Source organism: Balaenoptera physalus (genome assembly GCF_965194825.1).
Source record: "Balaenoptera physalus genome assembly, chromosome: 18".
NCBI classification, from domain to species: Eukaryota; Metazoa; Chordata; class Mammalia; order Artiodactyla; family Balaenopteridae; genus Balaenoptera; species Balaenoptera physalus.
Genome location: NC_138899.1, coordinates 5,466,770 through 5,479,559, shown reverse-complemented (window position 1 = coordinate 5,479,559; position 12,790 = coordinate 5,466,770). Strand labels below are relative to the sequence as shown.

Genomic DNA, 12,790 nt, shown 5'->3' with positions numbered 1-12,790 from the left:
CTCATTCAAATTCATTCAGTGTTTCTCAAGGAAGACTTTCCCAGGCAAGGAAAGCAAGGAGTGGCTTTTGGAAGGACCACTGTGAACACAGCAGGGTGTAGTTTCAGAGCAACGTTTAATCAAACAATCATTAGAAATGACGACTTTTAGACTATTCCAAAAATCCATGTCTTGGCTACAGATTTGAGGTAAAATAATGTAAAAAGCCACACAAAGCTAAATTGGGAGGTGCCTTGGGCATAAGGTGTTCTTTCTAACAGCTGGGCTGTGCCCATGGTTCACTTAAAAAGTATCCACACAGTGGCATTCATTTTCATCCATCTCTGACTCACATGATTTTGGTAGTGTGATGAAAACCTCTTTGTAGGTATTTTGCAAGGTTTTATGCTGAGGCTGGAGGACCAACCCATGGAACCTTCGTAAGGGTAGATACTGCGAAGGGCCTCCACACCAAAACCAAAACTGCTGACTCATTCAGCTCCGGGTTATCACTTCTAAAAAGAAACTGGAAACCAAGCGCAGAAAGCATCTACAAGAAACGTTTTTGGCACAATTATGTATGAAGGCTGAGAACACAGTTAGGAATGCTTGCCTTGTATTAACTGGTGTGTTTTTCTAAGACAGAGCTTCCCTTGACAATGGGCCACTTCAGAACAGATAGTTATTTTATAAACTTAAAAAAAATTTTAAAGACATGATCAAAATAACTGTAGGTTATATAAAATGTTTACTTTCTTTTTAAGACAGTTAAGAATCTGAATGTAATGAAAAACAGATCAAATGGTCGTAGCATCCCCACCTTTGGATCATTTAATACTAGGAGATTTTATTATGCAAATTAAACCCAAGTCTAGTGACTGAAACGGGTCACTTGAAAAAGTCAATTCTCAACATTAAGAAGACCCATATATATCATTTTGCCACATGTCAAAGCAAATAGTCATCTAGGAGAAAAACGAATGAGGATGCATATCATTTGGTCGTGTCATTTCCTAGGGGAATTTAGGGGATACTCGGTAGGTTCAAAAATACACTTCCAATTTAAAATTAATAATGACTTCTAAAACTTAAAAGTGTGATGCCTGTATTTTAAATCTGGTAACACTACAAATCAAATTCACTGTCTTTAAAGAGTTTACAGCAGATCCTGTCCATTCAGTTGGAGAAGAGCCACCCTGACAAGAGATCCCAGACTGGATGTGTATGTCTAACCATAAAATGGTTTGGAACTAGAGACTTCCATCATTAGCCAGAATAACAACAACAACAACAACAACAACAGTAAAAGCAGTTTCTGGAGAAGAAATCAAAATTCAAAGAAATGAAGTGACTTTCTCGTTAAGCTCACACAGCAGGATTAGAACCCAGGTCTCTGGGCTCCTGGAATCAGTTCATCAAGGGAATGACCGAACAACACCAATTCCAATTCAGTCCATTGGCAACTTGGACTGTTCCTCTCTGGGGTTATGAAGCCCTGCTCCAAACTATCACCTCTCTTCTTCCCTCCTATGGAAAGAAACCAGGACACAATAACAATGCTGTTCATACTAATACTCTTGGTTATGAAGGTGCTCACTAGCTAGACAGGAAGATTTGGAGTTAAACACATGTAATATACTTTGTAGCAACTCAAAAATACCAACATTGCTAACTCAAAGTTGAAGTGGTGATTTGCAGTGTCAAGGGCAGTGTTCCATCATGCCACCTAGTGTAGTACTGTTTTAAGTGGCGTGTGACCCTGTGTGTATGTGTGAGTGATCACTGGCTGTGGAAAGCAGTGACTCTGAAAAATCTCTTAATTGTCTGGGTGCCTTGTGATTCTCGAAGAAGCAATGGAAAGTCAACATTAACTTTTTCAACTCTCTTGAGAACTGTACTTCTCATCCTTCATTTCCTTTCCAGGGAAAGCTGTGCATCCACTGGCTTTGCTGGAGGATGGCTGGGAAATAGGGCCTGCGTTTCCCGAAGTATCTGAGGTGTCTTCCTATGTCTGTGACGTGGTGCAAGTCTTTCAACCCTGTGCTCTGAGTCTCCCTGGGCTCCCGGCCACCCTCTGAGCCCTGGGCCCTTCCCCATCCAGCCTGTAACAACCACCCAACCAGCAGCATTCAAACTTGAAACCCTCATCTCTATTTTAAGAACAATTCTTTTATCCCGGGCTACCACGTGCTTTTCCGTGGTAAATCACACCTCCAGGGAAGGTTCTGGAGGTCGGCGTAGCTCAGCTACCTGCTGGTAAACCTGTTACTGAGCCTAACAATGAGTTTTCAAAGAAAGAAAAATGAGATGTGCCGTTATTGTGTGGATTAATATTATAATTATAATTTAAATTGTGCTTCTAAATACAAACCCGTCAGGTGTGGATAATAAGTCGTTATCACGTGCTCACTCCATCAGACACAAAGATGTTGATAAGCCAGGTATTTATTTGCATTTCTTGTGTATCATTTCAGACTAAACCCACAATGTTTGCTGAAATCCCACTTGCATTCAGGGGGAACTTAGGGTCGACAAAGCCATCTGCATGAAGTCACAAGCTAAAGGAAGAGGAGGGACCTGGGTCTGGTGGCTTACCTCCCTGAAGAGCCAGTCGGCAGCTAGGGCTGCAGGCACAGTTTTAGAGACATATTTAACTCTGAGGAACATCTATCTTCAGGCACCCCCTCGTCCTTTTTCCCACCCTATTCAGGGGTCTTAACCTGCTTAATGAATTCAGTAGGGTGGGTTTCAGCTCCCTATAAATGCTATGCTAAAAACATTAGCATCCTTGTAAACAGTCCTACTTACAAAGCCTTTTTTTTTTTTTTTAAAGACACTGTTGGACTTCCAAAAGCTTAAGGTTTCCATTTATTTTGCCTAATGACTATTTTATATTTTCAAAGATTTCCCTCTTACTTCATACACTTTACCACCCCATCTGCTTGTCCCATCCCTCAAAAGGCTTTTATTTTCATTTTATGATCATTGTGCTTTTAAATCTATAATTCACCACTTTCTCTTTTTGTTACTTATTCTCACTAAGCCACTCTCTGTACATCACGTTGGTTTAAAACTACGTTTTCAGCCTCTGTGGCATTTCAGGTTCACAGCAAAGAACAAGGATTAGATGGCTATGACCATCTTTGTTTTAATTACTAATGAGTGTAATAAAAAATAGAAGATAAGTATATTGTTGAGTATTTAATAAGTAGTCAATGAATTATTGATTTTGCACTCTCAAGAGCAGCTAGGAGGTAGAGAAAGCCAGAGTTTCAACCTGCTCACCCAGAGATGGCAGAGCACACCCAGTAGACAGCAGCTCAGTACCTCTGACGACCTGGAGCTCATCATGACGAGTGAGTGCAGACTCCCACCAAAGAAACCAAGAAAAACCATTTCATTGCTTGCCTGATGTGAACAGCTATCCTAGTCACCCAGACTGCACTCTGACAGACCCTGGGCCTGGAACAATCCTAACTCTGTGCCAGCTCCTGACCTGCACCTAGTAGGCACGTGTTTCATCGGATTTCACAGCCTCGGGAGTGAACAGTAGCTCAGATAGGACCCAAAGGATACACAGTATCTGTTCCTTAAACAATGTGTCAAATTATTGTATAGGTAAATAAAAAAGTAATTCATTGAACAAACCCAAGTTTTTTCTTATTCTTCCAAACTGGTTTTCATGCACCCATGTACTAGTGTGGGTTGTCTGTAACTCCCATTCTTGGAACCTACAAGCTCCATGAGGAATGGGTACCATTTTACCATCTTGTTCACTGTTGAACCCCTAGCACTTATGCAGTTTCTGGCACAGAGTAAATACTAAATGAACGAGTGAATGGATGGACGCGTGGATGGATGGATGGATGAATAGATGAATGGATGGATGAAGAGAAAAGTCATTGCACAAGATTCACCTATCAAAATCTCACCAATGGTTCTTAAAAATGGTTTTGTCAGTAGAGATGCTGAATATATTCATATATATCCACTTATTTCAATACTACAAAAACTCTAGGAGGCTTTTTCTCTTTGGGTATTTATGTTAATGAGTAGTACTAGTACAGGGGGTCCCTCATTCAATTAAGGCTTCTTTAAAAAACTTTTCAGCAAAGATTCCCACCAAATTATTTGCCACAGTAATAATTTTAAGGAAACAAAAATTGATACAAACCTATTTAGCTTATCCTAATTTCTATAAAATAAATGAATAGAATTATACTTACATATAATGTAATAATCTCTGTTCTTCTGAAATTCTAGACCCCAGAGGTTAGGGCTGAATTCTTGGAACTTGATAGTGAATTTTACATCTTGATCTGGTCTGGCACAGTTGAGGAGAGGGGTATTTTCCTTCTTAATAGTGCATCTGTCTGCTTGGTCTTTATCCACCATATAAACTTTATAATATTCATACTGGCCAACAGTTTTAGAGTCCACTTTGGGGCAAATAATATCCAATTTGTCTCCTATCTGTGGGTACAGTACCAGTCCTTGTCCGGGTAGAAATCTAAAAGCATAAAAAAAAGCGCCATTGAGTTGATAAAAAATTAACAGCATTAATGATAATGACAATATAGCCAGACAACATCAAGAATTCCAAACTACAATTTTATAGAGCCACACTTTTATTGACCAAACATATCTGAGTTCAGATCAGCATGGGATGAATGTATTTAGGAATTAAGCTTTAAAGAAAAAAAAAAAAAGAAAAAGAAAGAAACCACACTCCTGACTTTACCCAGTAGGATCAAGTCAACCTACTGACATTCCTTTACCACCCCCTCGCTTGTAATATTTCAGTGCTCCTTTGTGTAACTTCACAATGACTTTTCCTTGGTGGTGAGTCAGACCTTCCCATCTGTTCGTTATTTTTGAACCACGGGCAGCCTCAGTTTATTGGGCATGCCACAGAAAAACGGCAGCAATTCCAGGGAACAGTGGATGCACTAAGACTTTGTTGTTCTGTTAGTTTCCATTTGCTGTTGATGCTAATTAACAGACAAGTTTCATCAAGAATGTTTCAAATTACTTATCATAATTAGTCAGTCACTGATCAAATAATGGGTTTTTTTATTACCCCGAACAAAAGAAACGTTTTACAAACCCATAAAAGACAACCAGAAATAATTAGTTGGAGTATTGAGTCAGCTGCAAGATGAAAAGTCCCCGACTCGCGAAGACAGCAACTACTGTCCCTGTCCTTGCCCCACAAACCTTTCTTCCCCCCTCGAGATGTATTTGCTCCAATTAATTCTTAGAAGCAAATCTTTTTTTTTTTTTTTAATTTATTTATTTATTTTTGGCTGTGTTGGGTCTTCGTTTCTGTGCGAGGGCTTTCTCTAGCTGCGGCGAGCGGGGGCCACTCTTCATCGCGGTGCGCGGGCCTCTCACTGTCGCGGCCTCTCTTGTTGCGGAGCACAGGCTCCAGACGCGCAGGCTCAGTAGTTGTGGCTCACGGGCCTAGTTGCTCCGCGGCATGTGGGATCTTCCCAGACCAGGGCTCGAACCCGTGTCCCCTGCATTGGCAGGCAGATTCTCAACCACTGCGCCACCAGGGAAGTCCCGAAGCAAATCTTGAACCCAAACTACTGACACACTATCCCCTTAATGCTTACAGTTCTCAGCCCCCTTCTCTTTTTTCCCAGCCATGCTGCTGAAAGATCTTTCCTAATGGGGAGTTCCTCGGAGAAACTGAAACAAGAGCTTCCTAATGAACATCCTTCTACAAGTGCTAACACTAAAAACACACTTAGAAATCCCATCTTGTTCCTTCCGAAGGAGCCAAGCCTGCAGGCTCATTAAAATATTAAAGCCGGAGAACAAAGCATCACGTCTGAATCCTTCCAATCCAACCTCTTACTGAACCAGGGAAGCCCACCAGCCATGACGATGAATGGGTCATAATTCACAGAGAGAGAGAGGAGAGAGAGGGAGAGAGAGAGAGGGAGGGAGGGGAAGAGAGAGAGAGAGAGAGAGAAAGAGAGGGAGGGAGGGAGGGAGGGGGAGAGAGAGAGAGAAGGAGGGAGGGAGGGAGAGAGAGAGAGAGGGAGGGAGAGAGAGAGGGAGAGAGAGAGAGGGAGAGAGAGAGGGAGAAAACCAGGATGATGGGCATCGCCAATTTCAAATTGATACTGAGGGAACAGATGATGATGAATGCTAATGAACAGTATTAATTTTTCTGAAAAGTGCATGAGGTTGATTATGAAGCATCATAGAACATAACAGAAATTACACTACAGATTTATACGAAAAACCAATACTCTTTATGGCAGGGAAAAAAAATACATGAACACAGTGGCTTGTCAATCTTCCTTGGGAATGTGTTCTTTTACAATCCCAAAGGGAGGGCGGCCCCCTTTCTTTCTTATTTTTTTTTAAACTGAGCTTGCTAAAGCAAGGATATATGACATTTATTAAAAAAAAAAAAAGTTAAAAAAGAAAAGTGAATGAGAATCACCTAAAAAAATCTTTCTGTGAAGTAGAACTCAAAATGACTATTTTTTGTAACAATGACAAATTTCAGACAATCATGTGTGCACCCTTACAGAATTCTCTAGAGCTGTAAATAAATGTAGATCACCACTTAGTAAGAGCCTCTCTGTGACCTTCTTGGCCATTTCTGCAGTTTTCTGGGGAGGCGCATGGGAAATTCAACTCCAGAGGACTGAAGGCCTCCAGGGTCTTCTCCCTGCCCCCCGAAGGCCAGTGGTCTCCATCATCTTTGTGGTTGAAGCACAGCTCTGGTTTCTGATGAACAGACTGAAGGACTGAATCTGAATGTCTGAGGCTTTTTGGTCTTTGCCCCACGCCCCCGTGCCCCAGGGATTCTGCTGGGCTTGGGAAGCAGGGGCAAAGTGCCTGGCAGTCGATATAAATTAGATACGGTGTGTGTTACACGGCTCACCTTCCTGACACATCCTTCTCCTCATGTCTTACTCCTCGACCTTCTTAGGAAATCTTCACTGCATCCGAGAACCAGAGGCCAGCTCCTGCCTGGGGTTTCCCACCCCCGTTCCAAACATCTTCTCTCCTAAACCGGCTCCTTTACCAGCCGGCACAGAGCAAGCACCACATGCTGGCTGTAGTGAAAAGTGTTCCTGAATCACAACAGAAGTCTGCAGCCTGGACACCGGTACCTGCCTCTTCTCAGCTCTGATCTCCACACTGAGCGACTTTCACCCTGGACCACCTCCCCCGGGGGCCCACCCAGGCTTCAGACATCAGGATCCTGAGCAGCCAGATGGACCCATCTTCTTGTCCATCCATGCAATTCCTCTAAGAGAATGCATCAGACCTGCCCTCACCCCCAAGCTGTGCATCGTCTTTGCACATCTTAGAATTCTCCCACGTCACACCTACGTCTGAAGCTCAGCTCACCAAGCTCTTTCGTCATTCAAAATGCTCCCGAGATCCTGTCTCCTTCACGAAGATTATTTTTTCCTGCTTAACCAAAGACTCACTGTTGATTTCCTCCCCGCCCATGTGAGAACCTCATGACTCTCTCTTCACTCATCAAATCCAAGTTCTAGTTTTTGCTGGGGCTGATGGGGACAAGTCAAGAACAGAGGACACATGGGCTGGTTTGGCTACAAGGATCTCTGAACTTCAGTCTGTATTTTCAGAAGGTACTAATCACCCAAAAAGCTTTAACGGTCAGTGACAGGGGAGCAATGTATGCGGAGGAGTTAACCCGTGGGATGGCTTTTCAAAATAAAAGAGAAAGGGAGGAATCTCAATTTCAATAAGCGCATTTGATACTCATAAAAAGTGAATCCTGATAAAACCCACTATTCCTAATGCTTTGAAAAGCATTAGTTCACTTTTCAGAAGACACTGTGGCAAAAAGTTAGGCAAGGATTTGCTCCTTCACCGTGAAAAATGGTTTCGAGAGAACAAACGTATGGACACCAAGGGGGGAAAGCGGGGGCAGTGGGGGGGTGGGATGAATTGGGAGATTGGGGTTGACATATATACACTGATAGCTGTAAAATAGATAACTAAAAAAAAAAAAATTTTTTTTGCTTCTGTATTTAAATCCATATAAAAGAACCCAATATTTGAGTGCTTTAGAGGTTTACTTTTTAAGCGTATATAGGTATACAGACATACAAGCTGGTTAGCACACCAGTCTCTTTAATTGCTGACATTATGGTTTCTCAGTAGACAAAGGCTGTGGTTGAGCTGAGAGCCCAAATTGTAGGTTTCTTACGTTATCACTAAGTACATCAAGCCCAGAAGTCTCTTTGCTCCCCAGGAGCCTTCACAGTTTTTTTTTTTAATTGAGATATAGTTGATTTACAATACTATATTAGTTTTAGGTGTACAACATAATGATTGAAAAATTTTAAAGTTCTCCATTTAAATAATATTAATAATTATTATTATATATAATAATCAATTATATAACATATAATATAATAAATACTATTAATATTGATTGTTATATAATTAATTATACATATAATTGATTATATTATATATAATAGTTATTATAAAATATTGGCTCTATGCCCTGTGCTGTACAATATATCCTTGTAGCTTATTTTATACATAATAGTTTGTACCTCTTAATCCCCTGCCCTGACCTTGCCCCTCCCCCCTCCCTCCCCCCACTGTAACCACTAGTTTGTTCTCTGTATCTGTGAGCCCGTTTCTTTTTTGTGACATTCACGAGTTTGCTTTGTTTTTTAGATTCCACATATAAGTGATCACATACAGCATTTGCCTCTGTCTGACTTATTTCACTAAGCATGATACCCTCCAGGTCTATCCCCGTGCTTCACAACATGGGAGCAAACAGAGTAACGTGAGTGTAACAACTAAGGCACCTCCACACCAGATGCTCTGAGTGACAGAAAACTAGGATCTGGATCGTCAGGACTTTCCAATCTAGCTTCCTGAGGGCAGGCAGGTCCCACGTGCGGCTGACTCAGTACTGAACGCCCAAGGTCTGACATCTGGTAGATGCTTAAAATATCAAAGAACAATGGCAGCTAAGATACACACAATAAATTTAAGTCAAATTTAGTGCCACGAACTATCGATATTTGCAGATCACAGGCACGGAAGGAATTCTGAAGACAGGATGAGCTCGAGTTGGGATGGAGGTTGCTGAGAGCACAGCGGGGTCACCTCCGGTATGATGGTGCTTCTGGACAGCAAGGAGCACTGTGGATGGAGTTTTGGACCCGTTCTCTCAGGATTTATGAATATTGGCAGTTTTCTGGAATCCCTTCCTAGTTAAAATGCAAGGCAATTCACCACCTCCAGAAGCACTAATAACAGAAGCACTGGTGCCTTCGAGCACTTACTCTTCGCTAAGCACTGATCAAAGCACCTTCCACCACTGTCCTCATTCAGTCCCTGTACATGTGGCTTGACACGCAAACCAGGTGAAGACACGCCAGGCCAAAGGCGAGATGCGACAGGAAAAGCCCCTTTGCCTGCACACTTCTCAGCTCTCGCTGCGTCACGTGAAAGCATAAATCTGGTTTGGGGAAATGCAGCTCTTCCTAAATTGAGCTTTTCATAGACAAGCCATGAAGTTAAGGGAAATTAAGAGAAAGTCCATCCACATGCAGGCATCTGCCCAGGCTTCAGAGGTCAGGATACTCAGCAGCCAGAAGGATCTATCTTCTCGTCCATCACAAGGGCGGCCATCTGCTGCCCCTGCCATGTCCTGGGAAGCCAAGGACCAAAGGGTGAGGAAGACACTTACCACACGTGGAACTTGTGTTTTAAATGTAATATTACAGATGGATCCAGACGATTCATGAGAACTGCAGAATGTACGTGGAAAGGAAACGGGGTGAATTTTTTAATAATACCATTTTCGAATGGAAAGCAATGCATCCTATAGGTTAAGATCCAGCCAGTAACCAAAGAGTTCTATTTCTGAAGCCAGGTCACTTATATTTGGATTTTGTTACCTCAAGATTGCTCAGAGGCTTTAACAAGTCAGACCACATAGCACATCTATGCCCTGAATATTTGGTAATAGTCAATAAGACTTGTCTTATTATTGACTTTGGAAATGTTTTTCTTTCTTTTTTTTTTTTTTAAAGAATAATTAGGGTGGTGACAACTTGCTAATTTTCAATTACTACACTGACTCTGCCTAGTGAATATGCAATGCAGATTTCTTTTTGTATGATGAGATAATGTCCATTTTTGTGGCCAAAGACACCTAGAGGAAAATGCCCATGTTTGTAACCCATACCACAGAGGTGAGGTTGTTTCTGTTAAACCACATCCAAAAAAAAAAAAGTGGTCAGAAGTCTTCTTTAATAATATCTGCTGGGGTTTTTTTTTGTTTTTTTTAAAATTTTTATTTATTTATTTTTGGCTGTGTTGGGTCTTCGTTTCTCTGCGAGGGTTTTCTCTAGTTGCGGCAAGTGGGGGCCACTCTTCATCGCAGTGCGCGGGCCTCTCATTATCGCGGCCTCCCTTGTTGCGGAGCACAGGCTCCAGACGCGCAGGCTCAGTAGCTGTGGCTCATGGGCCCAGTTGCTCCGCGGCATGTGGGATCTTCCCAGACCAGGGCTCGAACCCGTGTCCCCTGCATTGGCAGGCAGACTCTCAACCACTGCACCACCAGGGAAGCCCTATCTGCTGGTTTTTAATTCAAAACAAAAAACAAAGGAGACTCACAGTGCCTCTTGTCTTATACAGGAGAGCGGACACAGGAGGCCAGATCCCTTTCTGGGCCACGTACTCAAAGTCTGAGCAAGTCACCCTGCTGTGCTCCTGGGACGCGGAAGCTGCATCTTCCTCCCCATCAAGAGAGTCTGGGGTCAGGACTGCTTCCTGGGCATTGGTGCTGTGGTTTTGTGTCTCGTGTCTCTCACTGGAGGGCTTCCCTGGGATGCCACAGCAGTGGGGTGTGCTGAGCAGAAATAGGCAACTCCTGTGGTTTTTCCCAGTGAATCATTCCCAAGCAAGACAATAAGACGTGATGACTCTGAACTAAATCCAGAGACAGTATAACATGGAATAAAATGGAAACTCTGAGTAGGGTTTCCAAAGTTTCCCTGCCCAAAATGAAGTGATTGGTTTTTTTTTGTTTTTTGTTTTTTTTTTTTGGCCGTACCACATGGCAGGCAGGATCTTAGTTCCCCGACCAGGGATCGAACCTGCGCCCCCTGCAGTGGAAGCTCAGAGTCCTAACCACTGGACCGCCAGGGAAGTCCCTGAAATGAAATGATTTGATATTAGAATCTGTTTTTACCTTCTGATTACCTATCAACCTGAATCCAAGTTTTTAAAAGTTATTCACCAAACTAGATTCTAATACTTCCACAGGGAATCAATCTAATAACACACATTAGACTTTAATCTTTAATAATCTAAATTAGATCTCTAATAATCTCAATTAGACATTTCAACTTTATATTCATCTTTGTAGGAACTTCTAAAATAATACAGCCATATGTGACACAACATTCTTTTTTTAAAATCTATTTTGTTGGAGTTGATTCACCATGTGTTCATTTCTGCTGTACAGCAAAGTGATCCAGTTATACATACATATACATTCTTTTTCAGATTCTTTTCCATTTTGGTTTATCACAGGATATTGACTAGAGTTCCCTGGCGACACAATATTCTTTAATGTTTTAACCCACTCTAGGAACACATGCTTGTTTCAAAAACTAGCATAATATGCATTTAAAGCCAAAACCTGCCACTTAAAGAGTTCAGGGGTCACGACACACAATTGTCTTTGACTGATCAGAACATCACATGTTTTGATCTCAAGTCTGGACCCTTCTGTCGACCAGCATCGCATCCCCAGGTGTCACAGGGTAAATCAGATGGGGGCAATGGTTGCTTGATTGACTTCTGAACCTGGCCCGGTGGAACAGCAAGATCCACGGGAGCCGGGAGCTGAGATGCTCGGGGCCCGCTGGGCAGTGGAGCCACAGCTGCTCTCCCCAACCCCCCATGGATGCCCCATTTTCCTTGCTTCTCTTTTTTCCCCTTCCCGCTCCTGCATCTGCACCTGATCATAACATATGCACACAGTCATTTTGTGCAACGACTTCTTACACTTTTCTTCAAGGTTGCCAAAAATATGTAGGTGAACCTAGAAGAACAGCCAAATCACTATGGTCCCTTGATGCTGAAAGTCTGTGAAAGGAGATTTGAAGTAAGAAGTCCTTGTTCTCCTGAGGGAAATACTACGTGGAGATATATAATTGAAGGATATGCCAAACTACCATATAAACAAGGGCAAATCAATATATTGTAGCCAAATGCAAAAATATCAAACTGGCACAGAATAAAAGAGATCAGAATGAAAGGATGTAGACAGGAATGACCACTTTCTGTGTCCAGACAAATAACTGGGTCACGTAAACCCCCTCCAGACAGACATGGTCTCAGTGCTTCTCATTTAAAGAGTGTCAGCTCAGATCCAGAGCCATTTCTGTGCACTCTTGTACACGTACAACTGTAATATCTATTTAAATATCTAATATTTCTGCGTACTTATGGCAGGTATCATCCGCATGAGAAAGAGGACCGTCTTACTCACGTAACAGGACCAGTGCAAATCCTGCCAATGTGCAAACTGGGGGGAAAGAGACCTACAGATGCTGCTCTTCTCCCTCTGGAGCAAACTGCTAAGCCAAAGAAGATTCAGTGTCTGAGTGAACAGACTTTGCTTTTCCATGGAGAACGGATTTCTCCTTTTGTTTCAAAACTCCATCATTAGAGTACATGATTATTTTAAGTAAACGGCTAAGTTCAGTCGAAAATATACACACATACACAGTAGGTGGTGTGTTGTTCTGCTCATTTTGCTGGC

The 12,790-nt window shown here is 42.2% G+C and overlaps 1 protein-coding gene across 1 annotated transcript in view; it reads right to left on the bottom strand.

The window, feature by feature from the left end:
• Positions 1 to 12,790, bottom strand: part of EFNB2 (ephrin B2) — a 63,854-nt gene that overhangs the window by 35,487 nt on the left and 15,577 nt on the right. The window contains exon 2 of the mRNA XM_082435047.1: positions 4,206 to 4,489. Coding sequence (XP_082291173.1) covers positions 4,206 to 4,489 — 284 coding nt within the window. The remainder of the gene's footprint in view (positions 1 to 4,205; positions 4,490 to 12,790) is intronic.